The sequence below is a fragment of the Colossoma macropomum genome, unplaced genomic scaffold, assembly GCF_904425465.1.
Source record: "Colossoma macropomum unplaced genomic scaffold, Colossoma_macropomum, whole genome shotgun sequence".
Lineage (NCBI taxonomy): Eukaryota > Metazoa > Chordata > Actinopteri > Characiformes > Serrasalmidae > Colossoma > Colossoma macropomum.
The window spans coordinates 107961-134636 of NW_023494784.1; the positions used below are offsets into that span (position 1 = coordinate 107961).

The following is a 26676-nucleotide window of genomic DNA, read 5'->3' on the forward strand; positions in this document are numbered from 1 at the left end:
GCCTTAAAGTGTCCCTCCAAGGTCGAATTGCAGCAGTTAAGATGAATGTGCTGCCCCGGCTGAACTTCTTGTTTTTCATGCTACCAACCCCCCACCCCCCACCCCCAAAATATTTTGCTGATATTGATTCGATGGTTTTGAAATTTATATGGAATAATAGGCATCCGAGAATCCAAAATCCCATGGAGGACTATTGAATCTTCTTTAGTAAGGCCACACCGACTACAAGATTTGTTATTCACAAGAACTGGTTCTAAAAATCTTGATTTGGAATTCGGCTGTATTGTTGCACATTCCCTTAAGGTCTGGACCCATATAGAAAGACTAATGGGAGGCCCTGTCAAGGTCTGTCATTCTACTCCATTATGGCACAATTACAATCTCTTAAGAGGGGCACAACCTTTTACTCAACTTTCTTGGTCTTCTAGGGGTGTTAATGTGTGTGGTGATCTTCATGACGATGGAGGTTTTTGCTCTTTTGAAACCTTAAGGATTACATTTTGTCTACCAGCTTCTACTTACTTTGTGTATTTGCAATTAAGATCAGTGCTTAAAGCCTATGGGGTTCCATGGGGCTTTCCTATAGCTGCTCATCCTATGGTGGATTGGATCCAACCATATATGCCCTCCAAAGGATGTGTAGCCAGGATCTATCGTAAATTGATTTAATTTACTATGAAACCTCTTTCAGTTACTGCATTATGGAACAGAGAGCTTGCTGCCTTTAATTGTACTCCAGAATGGGGAACTATTTGGTCTAATCTTAACAGAACATCCAAAAATTTAGCACATCAACTTATTCATTTTAAGGTTATTCATAGAGCATACCTGACCGTATAGAAGATTTAAAATGAAGCTCCAATCTAACCATTACTGTCATATATGTACTAACTCCTGGTACATTTTTACATATGTTCTGGGAATGTTCCTTGGTTGAAAAATTCTGGAAATATGTCAATTCAGTGTTGTCTAAATTACTGGAAATTGAATATAATTATGACCCATGTTTGTGTCTCCTGAATGACAACTAAATGCCAACAATATAGGGTTAAAGGTTACACAGAGTAAACTATTGTTTTCTGGATTTACTGCTGTTAAAAAGACAATCCTACAAAACTGGATTACCCCTGGACTTCACTTGGAATCATTCTGGGCTGTTAATCTGCTTAACATAGCAAAAAAGAATGTACAGCTGCGCGACTTAACCCTGCTAAGCACATGACTGTTGAAACATGGCAAACTTTTGTGTTACGTATCTTGGATTTCCTGCAAGGTATACACTGAACATGGACATTTCATCCCTTATTTAATTTTGTGATGTTGCACCTATGATCACTGTTGCTGTCTGTCTTTTTTGGCTGTCTGTTGCCCCCTATCCCCTTGTTGTTTGTTGTTTTGTGAAATAAAAATTAATATTTCAAGTTATGGTAATAATTAACAAATAAGCAACATGTTATTGCTTATGAAAAAAGAGAACATTCAACACAATGTCTTCAAATTTACTTTTTAATGCATTCTCAAAAACAAAGTTTTAACTGCATTATCTGTAACATATGAGGTTCACTTTGCAACTCACTTGATCCTGGAAGCTCAAAATTCAATTTCAATTTCGCACATAACTTCATAATGAAGATCTAAATATAGAACAAAGAATAATGATTATAAATTAATGTCTCGAGATATGTATTATGTTTCTTACAATCTCAAACTGTTGCACTAAAATTATATACACCCCTCCTCAAATTTTTCATATATATATATATGGCAATTTCTGACCTTCTTCCAGAAGTGCATTTGTGAGGTCAGACACTGATGTAGGATGAGAAGGCCTGGCTCGCTGTCGGGTTGAGGTCAGGACTCTGTGCAGGCCAGTCAAGTTCTTCCACAACAAACTCACTCATCCATGTCTTTATGGACCCTGGTGCACAGTCATGTTGGAACAGGAAGGGTCTGTCCCCAAACTGTTTCCACAAAGTTGGGAACAAGAAATTGTCCAAAATCTCTTGGTCTGCTGAAGCATTAAGGGTTCGTTTTAACTGGACCCAACTCCTGAGAAACAACCCCACACCATAACCCCCCCTGCACCAAACTTTACACTTGGCACAATGCAGTCAGAGAAGTACCATTCTCCTGGCAACAGCCAAATCCAGACTCGTCCATCAGATTGCCAGAAGGAGAGGTCATGCATCTTGACATTAAGGTCACATCCCTGGTCAGCAAGGGTTTGCTGCAGTGCACACTCACTAAACAGAAATCATCAGCATGCAACACTGGAACTATGGAAAAAAAGGTAGAGAAAGTTTGTAGGGACAAAATGTTGACACTGTCAGTAACAATGGCCATTTAATGTTAACCATTCCTGAACCATTTCACTTTCTAGAGTTCCAGTGTTGCTTGCCATTGATTTCAGTTCAGTGAGTGCGCGCCACAGAGGATTTGAGTTGTGAAGGGAAATGTGACAAGAATCCTCACTTATTTGCTCCAACATCTTTACTACAAACTAAGCTTAGATTACCTGGGTTATTTACAGTTGGTACTGATCTAGCATATCGCAATCATAAATCGTAATAAAGGTGCACCCTTTCTCCTCATCAAAAAGTTTCACTTGCCATTCTTTCCTAAGCAGTGAAAAACAAACATCACAGTGCTCAGATCCGTGATTCCACAACATTTGGCATCCTGCCAAACATAACAGCTCCATTCACAACGGCTAATGCAGCATCTACAGGGCAGAGAACCTTATACTTTGACCCAAACTTCTCTTTAACAAAGCCGTTCACGTAAGGACTCAGGGCAAAGCCTCCTACCAGCAAAATATATCTGACGTTCAGGTTGCTTTTTTCCAAAATTCCTTCTATCAGGCTTTCTATGCCTCGGATACAATCATAATGTAAAGCTCTCAGCTTTGTCCCTGACAGCAGTATTGACCCACTTTCCCATTCAGCATCGCTGTTTCCCTCAAAATAATCTTCTATGTCTTTTACTTTCCGGGCTAGCTCTTGTAAATTATAAGGACACTGCACCAGCACCTCTCCATCATAACGCTTACACATGGAAAAATCATACATCAGCCTCTTCAGCTCACTGGGATGATTTTCCTCAAACTCATCAAACACGTTTTCAGAGAAGATCTCTCTGAGGAACACTATGAAGTTTTTGTCCACTGTTTGGCCACCCAAGTTATTTCCTGATACCCTGTGCAGCTCCTTTAGACGACCCCCTTCCACCACCTCATGCACTGTGATGTCAATGGTTCCACCTGAAAAGAGAAAGCATAAAGAGTCAAAATTGCCAAAAACAAGAGAAACATTCCATAGTAGTAACACTGACCTGAGACACAGTACAACATACAGAACTTTACTCTCAGAAAAAAAGATTACACAATTTTGTATAATCCTTGAGTGGTATTTTGGCTCAGTTAGATGTATCTATGTTGGAACCATAAATATATAATAGAGAATGCAATACCATTTGACTGTATGGTACCATGCAGGCTTAAATTATCCATAACTGCATACAGTTTCTAACTTTGTATCTAACAGTTTCTTTCATAAAGGAACAATGACCCACTCACATAGTTTTCTCTAGAATCATCAGGTTCCAAAGAATCAAATACACATTCTGTAATACTTTGTCCATCATTTTCAGAACTTTAAACTATATTTTTGTTTAAGGGGTTTATTTTTCATATTTGTAACTTATCTTTGATCTACTAAATTCCAGTGAACCTGATTGTAAAATAAATTTGAAATGCAACATCAACAGCTCAATATCTACATACCTCCACAGTCCACCACCATGTACTGTGTTCCTGAAACTTGTTCTATTGTCTCTGCTTCTGTAAGATCCCCTTCCATAAAACCTTCTTTTGGGAGCTGTTTACACCACACAGATGCTGCTTCTGGTTCCAGAGCTACAATCAGTTTTTCAGGCTCAGATTCGGACACCAGACCAGCCTTAACATAAAGATTTCTAACATTTTAATCTTCATAATCTGGGATAATGCTGGGCACATTTCACCAAATCAAACTAGTTTTTATATAAATAATGTGTGTCAACACCATGTTTACAATGTATATTTCTTGATAATATCATCACACTCACCTCTATAGCTGCTTCTGTCATGAACTTTTTAGCTGCAGAGCTCCAAATGGCTGGAACTGTCAAAACCCATGTAGCATCAGAGGCAGAGTACTTTACTCCAGATGTGTGCTTTCCAATCATATCCAGGGCGTGATCTTTCATGAATTTCAGGCTCTCAGAGAACACTTTCATAGCTCTCATTTTTTTCCCATTTTTGGCAGTCATCAATGAGTCTCTGTGCAACACCTGAGAAATAAAAACACAAACACCAACATCACCCATGTGACTGAGCAGCTGCTGAGCTCAGTTAAAGTTAACTCTGATGTATTAAATATGACACTAAATATAACACTAACAGTATTTAGCATTTGGGACACTGGTCTGTTCATTAAAATACTGTGTACTAAGCACTTTATGGAGCTACAGTCATACCTTGCCATAGAGCTCCATTTTGAAGTCATCAAAGAGGTAAAGCTTCTTTGCTTCATTTCTCCGTGTCTGTCTGGTGTATGTCATTATGGCATCATAGCCAAACTTCAGAAAAATTTGATCTTCATCAAACAAAATGCAGGTAGGAGTTTTTGGGGTGTTCATTCCGTACTCTTCACCCCATTTAGGCTGCCGAATCTGTTTTGCTCCTTTAAACCCAAAGCTGTATCCAGTAAATGCTGTGCCAAAATCTATGCCGATAGAAACTAGTGATTCTGGAAACAGCACAGGGATACAATTAATAAGAGACAGAACAATGAACCAGATGAAAGAAACATATTTCATAAATACAATGTTCGCTTTCAATTTGTCAGTCCAGCATGTGACAAAAACATGTTTCTCAGGCAAAAAGGAAACCTCATTGTTCCTTCACTAAAGTTTCCTTCCCTTATGGAGCAGTGACCATGTGTAAAACTGTTGAATAATTTTTTCTGACTGATTCCAAATATAAAATAAATTGTGGTAGTTGTGGTGTTTTGCTATTTTTCATTAAAATCTGAGAATGAGAATATTTTTCTGTCTATCCTCACTTTTGGCTTACTGACTGTCCAGCCTATATGAACTGAATTAATAAAATTAAAAACTCTACCCCAAAAATACCCCATGTAAAGCATAGCTGCGAAGTACCAAAATCAAGCATTTACCTTTAGGCTGGGTACAAGCAGTAAATGCCTTTGCCGGTGAAGTGCACTGTTTTAGTGGCTTCTAGAAGAAAAGAAAAGTGAAGATGGAAAAGAGAAAGAAATGTGATTGCACGCTCACAACATTAGAAACACCGGCTGCCTGCCTGGGTCAGAGGAAGACTGAGGGAGCACTTGTGCTGTCTAGGACTCTGAGCTCCAGGGACTTTTTTCAGACTGTGTGCGGTTGCTGGGATGGTTGGCGCTTTGGGGGACTATGTAGCATCTGCCATTTGCTCTCCATTTCAGAACAGCCTTTTGGGGTGGAATGCAAAGCCCCCCCCTCCCCAGTCGAAAAACATGTAGTTGTTTAAGTTGGTGTTACTTGGAGTTGGGGCTGTGTTCTGCAGATTGTTTTAAGAGATTCCCTTAAAGGAATAATAAGTACTTCTGCTTCTAAACAAACCTTTCTACTCTCTCAGACAATTTTCTTCTTTTAATTTTGTTCGTATGTGAATTCTTCTGCAAGTGTGTGCAAAAGTAGAATGACAGAATCTGAACTTACTACTAATTACTTACTATTTTAACAGATAAAGCAAATGCCTATTTACAGACACCATGTCATTTGAACATTTTGGATTATGCTGATTATGATTACACCTCTATTAAAAATGTCTTTCAATCCATCACATGCACGACTCTGCATTTTGACCACAGTCTTGTTCCCCTCATCCAAACATGCAGGCAAAACTTCCAACAAACCAACAAACCTGTTGTCACAACAGAGGTGAACCACTGGAGACACTGAAAAGCTTCAGGGCTGCTTTGAATCTACAAACTGGACTGTTTTTGATGAGGTGACAAACAGAACTCTCTTCTTACAGATCTCTATAGCTAACATTTCTGTTTCTCCTGGATCTTTGAGGATGTCCTTGCAGTTTCATATAATTAATTATATTGTACTTACCTAAGCTAATGTTTCAGTTTTGACATTACTAAAGCAGATGTAGAAAATTGTTAAGAAAAAGATGGACAATCTCACCTTGATCAAGTCTTCTGATTGTTTCCTGTTGTCACTTGGTTCATCTGTACTAATTTCCTGTGGCTGCTGCCCATCATGTTCTGTTGAGTTCAGCTGGAATGGAAGTTTTACCCAGTGCTTCTTACTTACAGGTTTCTTGAGCACAGTTTGCAGTTCAGATTCTCTGGACTCTTCATTACTTTCTAATTTGTGGTCCACTGCTTTACTCATTCTTAAAATAGTGAAAAGAAATGAAGAGATACAATTTAGCTTTAAATTATTTAACTAAATTGATGTGATTAGATAATGTTAAAAGCATACCTCTCTTTGGGGCTGGGTAAGTCATTTTGGCTGTCCTGAAGGCCTGACCTATCAAAATTAAATAATTATGGATTTTGTTACAGATATAGTCTTTTTATTACAGATATAGTCTTTTTGTGCTCTGTTTTTGATTTTGTAGCCACTTTTATTATTTTGATTGATGGATCACTATGAAGTCTATTTGCCTGCCTGTGTTTTAAGCTGGATTTGATATTTCTGTCAGAAACATGGCTGAGTTATAATGGCACCGCAACTTTACTTGAAGTTGCTCCTGAAAAGTACAGATTTATACATACAGTAAGACAGGGCAGACGAGGAGGAGTGGCCTGCATTTATAATAGTGACTTTATCTGCAAAAGTACCTCTATAGGTGAATTCATGTCTTTTAAGTTTGTTGCAATCAACCTTTTTAATGATACACCTGTGTTAATAATTGTAATATACAGACCTCCGAAGGAAAATTAGTAAATTTATGTCAGAAATTGCGGAATTATTATCAGTAGCGTCCACAAACTATGATAAGATTCTTCTGTCTGGGGACTTTAACTTACATATTGATAGTCCTTCAGATAGTAATGATTGAAATTCATTAGACTTCTAGAGACATTTGATTTGAAGCAGTACGTGGGCAGCTCTACCCACAAGCTAGGTCACATCCTGGATCTGGTCATCACTAAGGGTTTAAAAAAGGTGTCTAAAATCTTGTATGTTTTCTTATCAGATCACTTCTGTATTTTCTTTCAAATCAGTTCAGAAGTAAAGAAGAAAGTACCTGAAAGTTACTTTAAAAAATGTTACATTGATCCAGAAACAGTTGAGAAGTTTAAAACTGTTTATAATAGTTCAGTGAATACAGATACGACTCCATCCTGTAATGATCTAGTCTCCGATCTAAGTGCTGGATTACGGGAAGGCCTTGACCTTCTCGCCCCTATAAAAAGGAAGAAAAGCTCGCGCACTTTTAAAAAATCCATGGATGAATGCGGAAATACGCCAGCTTAAGAGAAACTGTCATAAATCAGACGCTTATGGAGGAAAACTAAACTGCAGGTACACTATGATATTCTCAAAGGGCAGATCTCAGTCTATAGTAATGCTATGAAAATATCCAGAGAGTCATATCTCACTAGTGTAATCAATAGACAAGAAAATAGTACCAAAATCCTTTTTTCCACTATAGACCGACTAATTAACCCTAACTTGTCTGCTAGTGCATTTAATGATGATTTATCTTCTAATATCTGTGAAGAGTTCGCAATTCATTTCCAAAATAAAATAGTCTGATATGACAGTGTGTAGCTCAGCAGACGCAAACAAGCTCCTATAATGTTCCTGATAGATCACCTACATCAGTAATGACATCTTTCTCTGCTATCAACTATGAGGAGCTACAACTATTTTAAACAAACTAAGTTCATCTACGTGATCTTGACCCTGTTACTACCTCATTCCTTAAGATGGTTTTTGATTGTGTGCACAATGATGTTTTAACTATTGTAAATTGTTCTATCAGCAGGTGTTTTTCCAAACGCTTTTAAAACTGCCTTGGTGAAGCCTCTGCTAAAAAAGGGTAGCATGGATCCTTCTATACTAAATAATTTTAGACCAATTTCAAACCTACCTTTTCTAAGTAAAACCTTAGAAAAAGTTGCTTTCAAACAACTAAATACGTATCTAATATCAAACAATTTATATGAGAAGTTTCAGTCAGGTTTTTGTTCTAACCATAGTACAGAGACAGCATTGATTTGCATTATGAATGACCTCAGGCTCAGCGCTGATGCACAAAATCCTTCTATTTTGGTTTTAGTAGATCTTCGTGCAGCCTTTGATACCGTTGACTACAAGATTTTACTCCAGCGTCTTGAATGCTGGGTCGGCGTCTCAGGCACAGTTTTAGAATGGTTTAAATCATATTTAAGTAATAGGCAGTTCATGGTTTCACTTGGAAATCATTCATCAAAATGATTTGTCATTTCTTGTGGAGTCCCCTAAGGTTCAGTCTTAGGGCCTTTGTTCTGCTCTTTGTACATGCTACCTCTAGGTGATGTTATTAGGAAACATAGTATCAATCTTCATAGCTATGCTGATGACACCTAGCTATACATTTCTATTCCTTCTGAAGATCAAGACTCTGTAGACAGACTAACAAGCTGTGTGTCAGATATTTCTCAGTGGATGTTGCAAAATTTCTACAATTAAATAATGAAAAAACTGAAATACTGATTGTTGGTACAGAAACTCAGAGAAAAATGATTTTTGAGAAACTTGGTTCTTTAGCTTTATCTACCAAACCTGAAGTATGAAACCTGGGTGTGATCTTAGACTCTGAGCTCTGTCTTACCCCACATGTAAACACGGTCACTAAAGTAGCTTTTTATCATTTAAGAAATATCGCTAAAGTTTGGCCATTTCTATCTCAGAGCAACACAGATTAATTTGTTCATGCATTTGTTACAAGCAGACTTGACTACTGTAATGCTCTTCTTACTGGACTTCCTAAGAAAACTACACAACCCTTACAACTTGTGCAAAATGCAGCAGCGTGCATCCTAATCTTCATTTTAGGATGACTTCCCCAATCACGTGTTACCACTACTAGAAGGCTAGCACAGGCTTCCTCCAAGACCTGTGAAGCCAACTACTGCATCTTTTTGAACGTCATTGTACAGCTGAACGCACTAGTAGGAGAACACTAACTGTCAGACTTGTTACGTCAGCTAACAGATGCCTGTGCTGATTAGCATCGTGCTGAGTGATGCTAGTTAGCAGAGGAAAGATGGGAGGCCAGACTACCGACCCAGAGAGCAAGGCAAATTGTGCTTTCTTGCACTCCCACCCCCAGATGACTGTATGGACCAAACTCGTGACCTCCTGATCACAGGCCCAGTGGTTAGATGGTTGCACCACTCGGGAGCCCGATTAAACATATTTTGTAGTCATCAGTCTACACACAGTAACAAACAGCACAGTAACAGTGACAAAGCTAAAACAAAAAGTCAAGGTTAAAAGCATACCTCTCTTTGGAGATGGACAATTCATTTTGGTTTTCTGGAAGTCCAGACCTATCAAAATTAAATAATTAATAATTAATTTTCTAACCGGTATAGCCAATATGTTCATCTTTGTTGTTGGCTGTTGATGGCCACAGCTTTACTGCTTTTCACTAGTAACAGTGAGTGATTTTCACAAAATGGTTTCTCGTTGTTGCTCAGATAGATAGATAGATAGATAGATAGATACTTTATTGATCCCGAAGGAAATTTAGCAGCCAGTTGCAGTCACACAGGACAGTAACAGTGGTAAGAGTGTAAACAATATAACAGGAAGAATAAATATAAAAAATCCTACCTACAGGCATATGTACAAATAATAAACAATCTGGTATAAAATCTATAACCTGAGAGGAAAGTGGCAGTGCAATGATGACTGTACCAGGAGGCACTGGTAATGGCATATTATGACAATACTGGTAACTAGCAAAGATACGTTCTCTGGATAGACAAAGCACTTTTTGCAAGTCTCTCTGGATAAGAGCGTCTGCTAGATGCTGTAAATGTAAATGTAAATGTACTGACTAAATAGGTAATGGCATATAATGACAATACTGAATAAAAATGTGCTGATGTTTTTACCAAAATAAAGTGTCTAGATGTGGAGTGTCCAGATGTGCAAAATATGTGATAGGGCTACAGAAAGTGCAATATGTACAGTAAGGTGTTCAGATGTGTAGATGGATAAAATGAAACCTAAAGATTTTAGCATGAGATAAAAGCTATGATTTAACATGAGATTCAGATTCAGTCCTCATCTCTCCTCTTCCCTCTTCTCTCTTCTATTCTGGCCCCCCTGGGAAGAGCTGAAGAGCTGAAGAGCCTGATGGCTTGTGGGACAAAGGATCTCCTGAATCTGTCGGTTGAGCAGCTTTGTGACAGCAACCTGCCACTAAACATGCTCCTCCTGTCCATGATGGTGGTGCAGTGGATGGTCATCATCCTCCATGATGTAGAGCAGTTTGTGCTTCTCTCGGCCACCTTGAGTCCAGTTCCACACCGACCACTGACCCTGCTCGCCTGACCAGCTTGTCCAGTCGCATCTTGTCTCTCTTTTTCACGCTTCCGCCCCAGCACACCACAGCATAAAAGATATCTGGCAACCACAGTCTAACAGAACATCTGCCGAAGCTTCCTACAGATGTTGAAGGACCCCAGCCTCCTCAGGAAGTAGAGTCGGCTTTGCCCCTTCCTGTACAGAATGTCAGTGAGGTAGTCAGTAATCCAGGAGACCAGGTGTGGGTCCACTTGCATCCTTACCAGCTTATCTATCAGTTGAATGGGGCTGGATGGTATTAAAGGCACTGCAAAAAATCAAAGAACATGACTCCTACAGCGCAACCACCCTTGTCCAGATAAGAGTGGACTTGATGGAGGAAGTATAGCATGGCATCCTCCACTCCCACTTTCTCCCTGTAGGCGAACTGCAGGGGGTCCGTTGCGTGTCAAACCTGGGGTCTGAGAAGGTGTAGCTCCATCGTCTTTATGACATGTGATGTTAGAGCGACCGGCCTGAAGTCATTGAGTTCACAGGGTCGCAACCTCAGGTTGAAGATGTACAGCACAGGACTTAAGTAGTCTAGGACACACTTTGTCCAGACCAGCTGCCTTCCTTGTTTGGAGCTTCCTCAGCTCACCTCTAACCTGATCTGCAGTGAAGATGTGAGAGAGGGAGGGGGGGCTGCAGCGGTGCTGCAGATCAGATCAGATGTGTTAATGAGTGAAGAGGGGGGAGATGGGGCTGTGATGTCTGTGAAGTCAGCCTGTTTGAGGGGTGCATGAATATCAATAGAAGAAAATGAGGTGTTGATGTCCCGGCAGGTAGAGACTTAAGTATCAGCAGCTGAGAAGAGGGAGGGTGAGATGCGAACAGGATAGTCAAACTGGTTATAGAAGATGCTGAACTCATTGTCTCTGTCTGCATCACCATCTAAGGCGCTGTCCATTCTCTGCTTACAGCCTGTAATTGTCTTCATACCATTCCCCCTCATGTTATTCTTCCTTAACTTCTGCTGCATCTTCTTCCTGTAGGACTTCTTGGCCTTTTGCAATTGGACTTTAAGCTCCCTCTGTATGCTCCTAAGCTCTTCCTGGTCATTGTCTTCAAAGGCTCTCTTCTTCTTCTTTAGCAGTCCTTTGACATTGCTGGTTATCCAGGGCTTATTATTAGCAAAACAATGCACAGGTTTCACAGGAACAACAATGTCTGTGCAAAAGTTCATGTAGTCCATCATGCAGTGTGTAATCTCCTCAATGTGCTCCCTGTATGGCTCCTGCAGTACACTCCATTCAGTGGACTCGAAACAATCCCTGAGAGCCGCTTCAGTTTCAGGCAACTGTTTCCTGAAGGAGTGTGTTGTTACAGCTTGTCTTCGAACACGTGGCTTGTGCTGAGGCTGCAGGTAGACCAGGTTGTGGTCAGATTTGCCCAGAGGGGGCAGGGCTGTGGCGGTGTATGCATCCTTCACATTCACATACTGGTAAAAAGCAGTGAGCATTAAGTCCAGTGTAATGTGGTTAAAATCGCCAGAGATAGCAATGAAAGCCTCAAGGTGCTGGGTCTGAAGTCTCGCGATGTTTGTGTGTATGATGTTACGCGCTGTCTCAGCATCTGCATGAGGAGGAATGTAAACACAAACAATGGCGTGGGACAGCTTCCTAGGCATGTAATAGGGACGGAGACTCGCCGCCAGCAGTTCAATATCCCGACAGCAGATTATCTCCTTCACAGTCACATGTGGGTTAAACCATCTGATGTTCACAAAAAGCACAGTGTCCCCCAATTTTGCTTTTGCCGCTCAGTTTAGCATCCTTGTCCGCTCTCACGGTGGTGAATCTGGGAATGTCCATGTTAGCATCTGGAATGTTGCCAGTTAGCCACGTTTCCGTGAGACATAAAAGACTACATTCCAAGTATAACAGTTATTACGAACCAGTGCTGCTAGTTTGTCTGTCTTGTTGGCCAAAGAGTTTACATTCTCCATCACCACCGAAGGGACAGATGGTTTATACTTCCAGCGTTTCTCCGGCTCTGCACCCCCAAGTGCTAGCAGTTCTTCCCGTGTGTAAAAAGGTTACACACAAAACAGTCACTAAAATAGCAATATAAGCATATAGAAAAAGCAAAGAAAACGTGCCGAAAACAGTACAGAAAAGACAAAGCGACTGGAAAGGCTGCCACTCACAGTGGTGCCAGAAGTTAACAGTAACCATCAGTAACCATGAGTTATCTTTTAGTTAATCTTAATACTTCTGTTCAATCACAGGCTGTTTTTACCTTTTCTCTACTTTATGATTTAATATTAATTTGGGCTAAAACAACCAGACTAATGAACAGTTTCTATCCTCATGCTGTCAGGCTTCTGAATAAGCCGTGAAACCGTGGGTCCTTCTCCAGTTACCATTTCACTCTGTCACTTCATTAGTATTATTTACAGGGTTGGGATAGCTACTGAAAACAAGCCCAACTGACAGTGTGAACAAGACACTGCATTTAATCATGTGCCAGAAAGAAATATACAATTGAAAAGCTGCAAATATACAAAAAGATCACCAAAAAATGTAACCAACAATCAAACTTACACACCCAAAGGTGTGATATCCAACAAGAATTTAGACTAAAGGCAATCATTCTAGGTTTTTCCTAACAAAAATCAACAAAAATAACCAAATACAAACCCAAGAATTTTGTGCAAAGCATTGTCAACTGTTGACATGAAAGTGCTGCGCTCCGCCTAAAGAAGAGAGAGTCTCCATTTTCCAACATGTTAAGAACTGGTTGTTGAGTTAACTGGAAAGAGAACCAATGTTTAACTGTGAAATACTAGAATAATTTACACATTGTGAGTTATTTATGCACCTGAAGTGAATAGTACCATTTCTATTTTATCAAGCTTTCGAATGTACTTCTGAATTATTCCATTGAACACGAGAACTCCGGTGAGTTGATTTCCTTATGTTGTTTCTAAGGCTAACTCACAAGTTCAGTTGTTACCCTAAGTTCAGGATAATGGTAGCTAAGAAAACCATTCAGAGCTGTATTTATGCAAGATTATTCTTTGATTACCAGTTGCCTTTTGTTTGTTTATTGTTAGTCATTGAACCCATTACTTTTATGTCCATAGTGCTATCTTGGCAAATGTGCAAGTTAAGCCTATTGAGTGGTTAAAAAAACAATATTTTAATTGTATTCTTGGTAAACTGTCTATTTCAGCTGCAATTTAATTCATGTAGAATTAGCCTTGTAGAGCTCTTATCCTTTATTTTACTGTTTAGTTTTATTTTTATTTTCCAAGCCAATGCCAGACTTCAGTACTCATTGTGGTGTACAATAAATGTCACTGTTCATTTTCTTTAAGTCCTATATTATTGTGAGTGATTCAAACCCCTCCCATGAACCTAGGTCAAGCATTATCCTTCTTTACTGAGTCCCAAACATAGTAACTTGTTCGCACGGGCTACACAACTCTTCCTAATACCCAATCACTTACACATGGTGAACACTCTGGATTAAAAGTTGTGCCCTTAGTGATTATGAATAGACAGAGGGACCCCTAATCTATTGAACATCCTCAAAGCAACAACGGTCTCAGCCTCCTGGCAACACATAGGCCTCTAGCCTCTAACTCAGCACAAAATGGTTCCCACATGTGGTGCATAGGGACAGGCCCACCATGTCAACTCCTTTCCCAACTCATCCCTAGTAGAAATTCTGGCAGAGTCTGTAAAATGTTTTTGTGACTCAAAAATGACCAGACCCTGCAGGGCCAACATGGCCTTTAAAACTGCCTCCTGTAGCCCCCAGGCACAATAACCTACCATATCATTTCTCCCCTCACTGGCTCCACCCAGGCCTGCTGTAGGAAACTAATATCAAATTGTCAAACTTGGCCCACAGGCCTTTCATAAATGGGGACACTCACTCACTACATCACTTGCTGCAGGTCTGTATGCTGAATCCACTGTTCATCCCACTCATCATTGTCCACCTGTAATGATTCACACCTCTGTATTGTTATCCTGCACCCTACAGCTGCCAGGTGATGCAATTCCCTCATACAAATGTCTGGTAATAAGAGGCCAGCCCTTAAAACCTTTTCAGTTGTTTCTGCTCACTGAAGGTGAGTCACTTGTGTGAACCAATTGTGCAGTATCAATCCCCTCACCTCCTATGCAGTGCTCAAAGATTAACAGTTCTTTGTTCAGGAATTTGCTTTTCCCAGGGAGTATGTTCAATTTTGCTGCCCTGATTCTTTCCAGTATCTTGAGCGAAGCAGTCACAGCAGTCACAGAGTTGAATGAGCTTCCAAGCACCAGTATGTCACTCAAGAAGACCAGGCACTACTGTTGTGGAACATTCTACAGCATGCTCTCCATCAAGTGTTTAAACATTTTTGGAGCATTACAAAGTCTGACAGCAAGGACCTTAAAATGACAAAGCCATCTGCCTGTGTAAAAAGCTGTCTTGGATGTAGCATCTGGGGACAGCAGGACCTGCCAGTACCTGACTGTCAAGTCTAAAGATGAAAACCAGCTTGATCCAGTCACAAATTACTTCACATGTGAAATGGGACATGAGTCTTTCTTTGTGACTTCATTGAGCCCTATGATCTATGATCATGCATTGGTCAAGGATGCATGGAGGAAATTAGTTCACCGCCTAACTGTCCTATTGAATAATGCAAATCGTTTAGTTCTTTGCCTAACCTGCATGTGGAAGAAGGATTCCATGCTCCTCCACCCAGCATGTTGTGAGTTGTCGAGAAAGCATATGCTTCCCCAGTCACCCATGCTTTGTGGTAGCTTACTGCTGTCTTTCACTTTCTTCAGGAGATCATACTCTTCCCCTGGCCCTGATTCTTTGCAGCATCTTCTTGTCCTCTGTCAGCCTCACCTCTCTTTGCTGTCCTCTTGGCATTCTCTACATGGTGCCCTACTAGATCCTTTCACTGGGCATCTGATGGCTTCATCATCACCACATGACCATCTCTGAAACTCAATGTGGCACTCTCTAGATACAATTGTCACCTGTGGTTTCTCAAAAGGTCCAGGTCAAGAAAGCACAAGTGGTGCATATTCGGTCATCTGACTGTCAACATCAGCCATCCTCTCCCCGTCATCATTGCTAGCTCACCAGTGTGCATGTAGATGAATTACTATTTCTTCCAGCTCTAACCTCATGAGTACCACTTTCAGCTGGGCCACTATGACTGTCAACCCCATGTTCACCAGGGCAACATTGATGGAAGCGTGGTGGAGTCTGATATGGACATTTAGCCCACCACAGCCACTGTTTGTTTGCTGCCTCTGTGGCTCTTTTTGCCTAGGCCTGCAATCTTCTGTTTGCATGTGGGATGTGGATGTACAGGTCTGCAGTTTTCAGCTCACTTGTGACACTAGCATGATTCCTGCTAATTTCACATCCAATAGCCAAGCCCTAGCTAGATGTCCTGGCCAGCCACACATCCAGCACCAGTGGTCCTGTGCCATTGAGTGGCTGTGGGCATAGCCAACCTTTTGATAAGTTCTGTCATCTCTTCCACCCAGTTTCAACTACTTGACTCCTCTACAGCTCTGACTGCAGGACTGGGAACATCTGTGCACATGAACCTGTTGACCACATCGTTTTTTTTTTCTTCAGTGGTAACTCCAGGGCCTCAAGAAAATTGCATGGGTGAGTCAGCTTCGTATGGCTGCACAGCTTAGAGACGGTGCTGTGATGAATTCGTCATAGGCTAACTCACTCTAAACAAACAGAAGGCAAGTGTTTAATGATAATTAATAATGTTAATAATGTTTCAATATTGTTAGCTAGGACTCTTAATAGTTCCCCTGCCTGTCTTTGGTGGTTTCACAGTTCAAACTGAAGGAAACACCTCAGGAGCATCCTAGGGTCAAACAATAGCATGAGCTGCAGGGTTTTCTGTTCATCAGACCAGTCACACAACTTGGCTACCAGTTCAAATTGAGCAAGGGAAAGCTTCCTGTTATGCTTACTAGAGTATTTGGGAGTCTTAATGCTTACAGCTAAACACTGCTCATGGGTCATCTTTGTGTACATTTGGATTTCCAGCTGACATCACCACCACTGCTTTCTCATTGCACTCACAGGTGGCACACTTCACCCTGGCAGCTGTAATATTCTTGAGGGTGCATACTTGCCATCTTTCTCCTCTATTTTCATACAAGAGTGCTCTACCTTTTGTCAGAGCAATGTAGCATAGCTTAGCTGCTTGAGGCCAAACAATCTGAGTTTCTCCTGCTGAATTGAAAACTTTTTTCTTCTGACACCAGTTGTAGCATTCATTGCTATTTAAAGAGGCACAGCTTTCACATAAATTGTGTGGCTTTAATTTGAGCTGTTGTCAGCCACAGCTACAATGAACAGACATAACATTTCTCTAATTGTTTGCTCCATGATTCAGCTAATGTCTCTCTCTTTCACTCTCTCCACCAACACAAACATAGACACACTGGTCTTGCTGGTTCTGATGGGCCCCCTACAATAAGAATCCTTGAACAAAAACGCTGTGAACAAATGCTGAGCACAAACAACCTAGACTAACAAGTCAAAAACATTTCTTGTATGTGCTGTGATATTATATCCATGTAGAAATGCTCAGTCTCACATCTGAATAGTTTTAAACACTGAAGTAAATAAAAGAGATTCTGGCATTATACAATATTATTAATCAAATTTGTATATAAACTAAGCAAGTAGAAATAAAAATAAATTCTCAGGACATCACTTACATATACCTCATGAAATTCCTTGAACCAAATAAGTTACTTTGAGTTTACTTAATCTGCATCATGATGGAAAATATGAAATTGCCAGCTCTTAATACTTGCCTGTTTGTTTCAATGGAAAAAAAAAGTCTGCTCTTGTTAAAAACTACAATCCTCACATTACATTGGAATTTCACTCATAGACATAGACATACACAGTGGTCTACACAATGATAAGCAAAAACAAAAAGTCGAGTTAAAAGCATACCTATCCTTGGGGCTGGGCAATTCATTTTGGCTGTCCTGAAGACTTGACCTATCAATGTTAAATAATTAATTATTGATTTCATAACAGATTCGGCTGAAATAGTCATATCCATTTTATAATGCTCATTATCATGTCTGAGAATACCTAAAATAAACAAAGGACATTATCCTGCCTTGTTCACTTACATTGAATTTTGTTCTTGAAATTCCTGAAACCAACTTTAGTGAGTTTAGCTCAATTTACATACATAATTTACATGAAGGAAAATATGTAATGTCTTGAAAAAAAAATCTCTTTCTTCAAACCTGCCTGTTAATGTTTCAATGGTAAAAATGCCTGTATTTGCTGTGTTCCTCAAGACGATTAAATAAAACCAAATACAACTCTCACATTACACTGGAGTTTCATACAAAGCCTAAAACTATCCTGTTTATAGTCTTTGAACAACATTGAACAACATTGTTCAGATTTCGATCCTGACTGTGCCCTGATCTGATCCTGACTCCACCCTGACGTGATCCTGACTCCCCCTGATCTGATCCTGAGTCCACCCTGATCTGATCCTTACCCATCCCTTATGTGATCCTGACTTCTCAGCCTCTGGCCAGTATGTTAGCTAAAGCTATCATCACACAGCATGTCAGATTAGCCACACATAACTGTGTACACCTAACAAACCTCATTTAGCTAAAAAAAAAAAGAGCATCTGAGCTTCTCAGAGAAGACGGAGGAGTTGGTGTGTGCCGAACGTATTGTTAATTCAGGTTATAACAAATCACTGATTATTAAGATTATTATTTTGATAATTGTAGAATAAACAATGTCCTTCTGGGATCAATAAAATAATAGTTTAATGTAATGTACTGTAATATAATATATAAAGGTACGGTCTTACCTTAATTTGCTGATTTCTAATTTGAGGTTTCTGTTTTCTTGTCTGAGAGTGATATAAAAAGATTTTTTTTAAAGTTTAAGATAACTTTTCAATACAAACAAATATGTCATTATTAAATGCTGTCAATCCGACTTCTGGCAAGCATATTTTTCTCTGGAATATCCGGATTTCAGTTTACATAGTAATTATACATAATAACAAAGTTATGGGATTTTCTTACCTTAGATCTTCAAGTTCTTTATTGCATTTCTCATTCTCCAATCTAAGCATAACATTTACAAGAAGAAAAAAAAAGTTCTAAAGTCCTAAAAACTAATAGGACCAGATTATTTTCAGAATTATCTGTCCTTTAAGATGGTAGATGTTTGCTGAGGAAGTTAACAGGTCATTTATTAATTTTCTCAGTAAATGAAAGAATAATACAGATTGTAAATACTTCACAGACTGAAAATTAATCTTCAAAAATAAATTCTTTTAAGAAAGTGGCACTCATGAGGACTAAGTCAGGTAAGTTCATTATAAGTCCAGGTACAGCAGAAATCAGTCACTGTGAGGAGCATAACTCAGCTTTATAGAACGATCAGTCAGAATAACGATTAAGATTAAGTGACCCTTATTAGTCCCACTATGGGGAAATTTCTCCTCCACATTTAATCCATCTGTGCAGTGAAACACCACATACACACTAGTGAACACACACACTAGGGGGCATATGTGCACCTTGTGTGTTACGACATTTTGTGTGATTACATTTCCAATAATTTACTGAAATGAATATACAACAGGATCAGTTATTACAGAAATAAACACAAGTTCAGATTATAGATCTCACATAGATTACAGTAATATTTTATTTTATTGAATAAACACAGAAAACTATATGCAGTCTGAATACGGTTTTAAATTAAATTCTGCAATTTATGGTCAGCAGAAAGAAATATTAAAATGTATTGTCACGTTAAACCTCCAGTAAGAAACCATAAACTGAAAGTTAGTAGCATTTTCCATCTTTCAGCATTAGTAATGTTATCTTCTCTGTAGCTGGAATGTTACAACAAACATTACATCTTTACATGATTCAAACCCAAAGCAGTTAATCTGTATAAAACTGAACTGAAGGAGAGATTGTCTGTGAACTGATGAAGTTCCTTGGATAAAATATTAAACATCTTCAGGAGTAGAAAATACACCCTGATTTACTGACTGTGTCTCTTTAAGCAAAACTGAGGTTCAGCTACTCTTTACAGTATATAATATTTTCACTGAAATCATTATGAATTTATGATAATTGAAATACTTGATTAGTTTTTATTTGGGTTAAAACATAGATTAAATTAATAATTTAAATGGTCTCTTACCTTAACGCCCTGATTTGTAATTCGAGATTTCCATTCTCTTGGCTGCAGAGAAAATTTTAAAAATCAATACCAAGTTTTATTTCATTATGCCAAAGAAAAAACAGTGGTAATGCCTTAACTTAAATCTACAATTCTATTTGTCCAGTGCTCATATATGTTTTAATACTACTACTACTACTACTACTACTACTAATAATAATAATAATAATAATAATATTTATTATTATTATTGTTTAAATAAAAAGGTGGTAATGTCAGTTATAAATTGAAACACACCTTCTTGAAACATGATTTTTAAAGTTTTGTAATCATGAAATAAAAGGTAAATTACATTCAGACCATTCTTTAAAAAAAACATTGAAATATAAAAAAGACACTGAAATATAAAGGCTAGGGGTTGCCTGGCAAACAATTTTGTGATTTTCATGCTGTAACTCATGACCTGGGAAATTATTCAAGATTTTTAAAGTGCAACACTAGTATCATATTTATATTCTTCTCTTTTTTCTGCCAGATTTTTGTCTGCCAACTCTTCCTGCAGTTTTCAAAATATCAACACTGTTCCAACTTCAGAAAGTTTAGTCTGATCAGGAATGGTGTACTTAAATACAGCTTTTTGATTCGACATACAGTTTTCATACAATCTTCATTAATTTCCCCACAGGAATGAATACGGTAAAAAATTGCATGCCCATCTACGGTATTATCTACTGTACTTCTGCTGGACCTAAAGACACTGTTTCACATACATTATCTCGTGGCAGGCCCCCAAGCATGAATTCAATGTTGTTATGACCCACACTCATCTGTCTGTCTTTTTTTTCTCCCATCCTTTGTTTCACCAATAGTTTCATTTTCACCACCACACAAACTCTTTTACTTCGTCACCCTACAGCCACAAAATTACATAAATGTTCTCAGTCAGGTCCTCAAGCTCTACTCCACATACATACTGACCTGCAATCCTCTAGGTATCGTTTTTTTCATCTTTTGTTCCTCCGACTCGTATTCATTTTCAACAACACATAGCTAACACTTGGCAACTCCCTATGATCAACTAAATAAATATCCCATAAACCATGGCAACTGCCTACTAACAATTTGGCAACCACATAGGATACCATAACAACTACCTAGCAAGACCTTAGTGACCCCCTAGGATACCACAGCAGCTGCCTAGCAACACCTTAGCAACTGCCTGTGATACTACAGCAACTGCCTAGCAACCACCTGGAATACCATAGCAACCACCTAGCAACACCTTTGCACCTTAGCAACCATCTGATATAGCATAGCAAGAACCAAGCAGCACATTAGCAACCATATAGGATACCATAACAACCGCCTAGCAATCACCTTGGATACCATAGCAACCTGCCCAGCAACACCTTAGCAAAGAGTTCAGATACCAAAGCAACTGTCTAGCCACACCTTAGCATCTGCCTGGGATATCATAGCAACCACCTAGCATCCACCTGGGATACCATACCAAACACCATACCAAACACCAATCAACATAGCAACCACATTGCAACACCTTAGCAACCACATTGCAACACCTTTGCAACCACCTTGGATACCATAGCATCCTCCTAGCAACAACTTAGAAACCACCTGGGATACTACACCTGCCTAGCAACACCTCAGCAAGCACCTAGAATTCAACACCAACTGCCTATCAACAGCCTAAAACCATATAAATTACAACAGCAACTGCCTGGCAACTGTTTAGCACCTGTTCTAAAATTGCTTATGCATTTTCTTCAGGAAATGCATTATTCTAGTTAAATCATGCTCATCTTCAGTAACATCAGGGGCCTAACAAACATTTAGAGATTAATCTGGACCAACCTCAATCTTAGCTTTTATGAGAACCAGCACCAATTTGCTCTAACCTAAATCTGCACTGACCTCAGTTTGGACAAACCTCAGTCAGGACAATTTTCAATTAGGACACACCTTTAGTGATCAAATTGGACCAATGTCTACACCAACCTTTGTCTTGATCAGCCTAAATGTTAAAGCAATAGAACACAAGAGGGAGTGTGTTATCACAAAATAACATGCCATGATGTTGTTCCCAATAGCACACAACCTTGAGTGTTCTATTGTTTTTATATAACAGTTAAATAAATAAAGTAATAAATTAATAAACTGAGCCATGAATGCGGCGTTTAATATGTTTTAATGTTCGCAGTTCCTTCTGCCAAATTATAGTTCCTTAACAAGCAGCTTGTTGCTACGTCAGAGTAACGAGCTCCGCCCACTCGCTGCACAGCTGTCAGTTTGTTCTCCAGCTCCTCACACTAAATTCCCAAACTGTCATCACCACTTAGCAGCTTTTCAGTCGGCAACTGTGACAGAAGAACCTAAACAACTTGGAATCAGCCAGAAATGAACCCAATACCATTCGCCAAACGTGTAGTCTGATCTTCAGAGTGTGACCAAATCAGACTGAGCCATAAAACTGCCACAATATCAAGTTCAGTTCTGTTTTGTCAGTTTTTGCCAGATCAGTATTAATGTTGTTTTGTTCCAGCCTGTCGGTAAGGCATCTTACAGCCCATTTAGTTTGGCGAATGGTGCTGGGTTCATTTCTGGCTGAATTCAGGTTGTTTAGCTGTCCTTCTATCACAGCTGCCAAGTTGCTCAATGTGGATGACAGTTTGGGAATTTTGTGTCATCTCATCTTCAGAGTCTGACCAAACCGGCTGTCGGTCAAATGTGATCTTTAAAGTGTCGATTTTCTGTTTGTGGCAAAGTAAGAAATAAAACATTCAAATGGCTCCCACAGCTTAAATCTGGACTGACATAAATAAAGGCCAACCTCAATCTGGACCAGAATCAGTCTAGACCAACCTATCAACTGACCTCGATCTAAAACAACTCTGGACCACTATTACTCTGGACTAACCCCAAATCTGAACAAGCAACATATAGTATTTCCAGTTTAATCTTCTTTGCAAATACCTTATGTCCTATTTGTTAGTCTAATTGCACCATCTTTATAATACTCTGCTACTACTGTGAGCAGCAGGGCTTAACCATATAACCATGAATGTCTTCTGATGTTCATTCAGCTAGTAAGCTGGATCTATTAAAAGGACAGCAGATATGTTTTCAAGATTGTAAGTACCAAAGTTCTCATTAACAAATAAAACCTTGGTCCTTAGGAGTCTAACACTTTGGACAACATATCAAAGTAGAATATTATTGTAGAAAAATAAATATAGCTATGAATCTATTATTACCTTAGATCTGTGAGGTATTGATCCTGCTCAGCCATTCTGAGCCTAAAAAGAAAGTACACATCAAGGAAGTGAGACATTTTGTATGCAATGTACTTTATTGGAAATTTGTCATTTCACTGCTTAAATTTGCAGCACAGTGCTGCCTTGGGCAGTGGGGGGGTGAGTGCCAGGTTTACCTTGTAAACTGTGGGCTCACCTTTGCTACCACCCTATCAGCCTTTTTAGAACTATACAGTAATGCAGTACAATGCACTAGGTGTCTTCCTGGGTTGTACCTACCCATTACATCTAGCTTTTGCTATTTAAATGTTCATAGAAAAAAATTGAAGCATGCACAGCAAAGGATTAATACCCCAAATTATTTACCAAGCTCAAAAGTTTCATTGTTAAACAGATAAAGAACTCTGTTTATGAATCTTGAAGATTCTGTAAATGTGATTTACATTTACTGGTTTAATTTCTTTACAATGAATCCAGAGTGCTTTTTGTTGTTGACTTTAGACATAGAAGTATAACAGAATAATTGACCAGTAGACATTTAAAGTGTTCACTATGTCCTAAGAGGCACCCACATCAAAAACAGTATCAGTAAGTCAATAGCAATTTTAGAAGTAAAAAAGTAAATAAACAATAATTTAAAAAATCATCCAGTAAAATCAAGATCCATTAAATGATGGAGAATATTTTAAAATTTGACTTGCAGGTCTAAAAGTTATAATCATTTTAAAGCAAAATAAGCTCATAGTTGTACTGATTTCTGTCTAAATACACAAAATAATTCTAGTATATCAGGGTCAGAACTAACTCCATACATTTTTGCTTAGCATATCTGTGGATGTTTGAGTTATCAGTAAATTAATAAATACATTAAATAAAAATAGCATAATAATACTACAGTATATTACCTTATAAGATGTTTATAGCATCATTGGATTTTATGTTAGAGTATTTAAATTATTTTAGTTTACTGTCACTGTTTTGACTTTGACTTTACAGCAATAAATCTTAAAGCCTTACCTGAGGAGAGTTTCAAGCTGAAAAGGCAAGAACTGGAAAGGAATGAAGACACTACTCGTCCTTTTGTATGCAAGAAACGCCCAGTTTTGCTAGGGGGTGAACTGGGAGAAGTGAAAGGAAACTCTGTTCTTATTAGCGAGCTTGTTTTTCTTTCTCCTCACTGAACACTCTGAATACAGCAACCTTTCTTACATTGGTCATTTTAATAGAGTTCTAACAGTTTATCATAAGAGGTCTAACAGTATATAACAGATCTATAACAGATTGTTTTAAAGAACCTGTTTTAATTTTAGTAAAAGTGTTACTGGTATGATTTTTCAGAGCTGTGTGAGGGCTGATATTTTCTAAAGCAGATTTGAACCTCTTAAACCAGATTTGAACCTCTTCCACATTCATGAGATACCTGTATGTATCTGATATGTAGTCTTGGTGACCGTGTCATGCGTCTGTCAAGCTCTCAGAGGAACCTGGACTCCATCTCCCAGAATCCACTGGGATATCACTTGACTTTGCTTCTGCTGGTAAAACCTCTGTTGTGTTTTCGAACCGTGAGTGTCTGACTTCCATTGGCACATTACAACTGTAATGAGTGTTCATCATACAGTATGGGCAGCAGAAGCTTTAAGCTGATGATAAAACGTGTGTGGATTTGTTCAGGTACACCAATGATTCAGCAAAGCAGAAAGAAAAATCTGAGCAAAAAATCAGACTTGAACAGTAAAGATTACAATGTAAATGTAGTTTTTGGTGCATTTCAATAGAGGGTGCTATAATGTTCAAATAAATGTCAAAGCTTTGCAAGTGCAATGTGCCTGTAAATGGACTAAAGGTACACAATATTTAAAAAAACATTGTTTTCCAACGGTCAATTAACTTTCAGCTTTCAGAGCCGCATCATCCATTTTCAGCTCTACCTGTGGGCTCGATGGCAAATTGCAGCAGTCAGCAGTAGTTTGTGAAACGCTGGTTTTGGGCCTACTGCTTGCAGCACCAGTGTATGTGTAATTATAAAGACCGACACCCATAAACGCGGCAATTAAAGCACAAACTCACTCCAAACATAAAAGTTTAAAGGAAATTAGGCAGGAGCCATTCTCAACACGTCATACTCCATTGCTGGCTCACAAGATTGATAAGCTGCAAATATACAAAAAGATCACCAAAAAGTAAGTTTAAGTGTAACTAACAATCAGACTTACACAACCAAAGGGGTTATATCTAACAAACATTAAGACTAAGCAAAGGTAAAGTCAATCATTTCAGGTTTTTCCTAACAAAAATCAATCAAATTGAATACAAACCAAACAATTTTGTGCAAAGCAATGCCAACCGCTGAAATAAAACAGCTTCAATTTAAACATTTCAGCAAGATATGTACAGACATGACATTAGCCACATTTACATGCAGCTTAAAAATTCGTTAATAATCCGACTAATAGCTCAATTGGAATGGAATACGTCCATGTAAACACCTCAATCGGAATAGCCTAGCCTGATTAAGGCCATTCGGAATACAATTTCTATCCATTTGAACAAGGCGGGAAATCATCCGTTAAATAGAAGAATAATATCAGTATAAACACCTGTATCTGATTACATTTCTAATCAGAATGTCCAAGTACGTTCTGCGCATGTGTGTTTCACGTCATAGCAAACGTTTATATGGCAGGAGCGGAAACTGGTCTGTAGAGGAGAAGGAGTTTATGCTTTGAGCTTTTAAAAATGGCGGTGGGACGGATGTCCATCTTATGTGTCTCAGAACATGACGGCTTTATCTCAATGTTTCCTTAATAAGTACAGGTGAGGTACTTTTTCTGAGTCCGACATTTTTAAAGCAAGTAAAAACAAGTTTGCCAACTGAAAACTGAAAACTGTCTCACTTTGACTGGACCTCACGTGATGTTCTCTGTCATGGTAATGTTTACTCTAATGGCTAACAAAAAGGTAAAGAAAGAGATTTAAGACAAACATCAATAATTTAGAGATGAATGGACTTAATGCATTTATAATCACTCCAGCTGGTTTCCTGATATGTTTAATCTGCAACAAGAAACAATAAGTCACAAACACTAAGGCTGCAGCTTCTCATTCAAATTTTCCCATTCCACCTTAAATGGTGCAGCAGTTACATTCTGGCACCTCAGGCACCATTTAAGGTGGAACAGGAGAATTCAAACAAGAACCTGGTGAATAAGAAGTGACTTCAGCCTCGTAAAAAGTTGAATGTTGAGAGACATTTTACAAGAAACTCTTTCATGTAAGTTTCCTGACTGAGGCATGAGAAAAGTGTCTACAGCTGAACTAAAAGTTAAAGTAGAGCAAATTAAGTCTGTGTTTTCATTTATATTATATTTTTAGTCTATACTAGTGCATCAACACATACTGAGAAATACTTACAGCCACGATGGTAAAATGGATATAAAATGTTGTGGCTCACAGGATGGTTTCATTTTTGTTAAAAAGACAAAATCCCTCTTCTTAACATGTCGGTTGCTGACTTGAGTTAAACCTACTAGTAAGGGGTGATCAGCATGTGACCGTTTGCCTGAACTATCCGCTGCTTAGTTACAAT

The 26676-nt window shown here is 38.8% G+C and overlaps 1 protein-coding gene across 1 annotated transcript; it reads right to left on the reverse strand.

Moving 5' to 3' along the window:
• Nucleotides 1–1923: 1923 nt before the first annotated feature.
• Nucleotides 1924–24188, reverse strand: LOC118810953 (heat shock 70 kDa protein 12B-like). The gene is made up of 14 exons (XM_036575122.1): nt 24105–24188; nt 23088–23129; nt 19837–19878; nt 18699–18740; nt 18479–18520; nt 17584–17631; nt 9552–9599; nt 6535–6582; nt 6235–6445; nt 5217–5277; nt 4516–4787; nt 4105–4329; nt 3782–3956; nt 1924–3259 (listed from the first exon to the last, which is right to left on the reverse strand). Exons 2-14 carry the CDS (start codon nt 23120–23122, stop codon nt 2649–2651), a joined length of 1860 nt encoding a protein of 619 aa, XP_036431015.1. The 5' UTR covers nt 23123–23129; nt 24105–24188; the 3' UTR covers nt 1924–2648.
• Between the last annotated feature and the right edge of the window lie 2488 nt (nt 24189–26676).

Bases quoted from the DNA above. Each gene is read 5' to 3' on its own strand.
- LOC118810953 (XM_036575122.1), bottom strand. From the start codon at position 23,122: ATGGCTGAGCAGGATCAATACCTCACAGATCTAAG. The intron at 18,521-18,698 runs GTAAGAAAATCC...TATCACTCTCAG, and splicing joins AAAGAACTTGAAGATCTAAG to ACAAGAAAACAGAAACCTCA. The intron at 3,957-4,104 runs GTGAGTGTGATG...CTTTATGTTAAG, and splicing joins TGACAGAAGCAGCTATAGAG to GCTGGTCTGGTGTCCGAATC.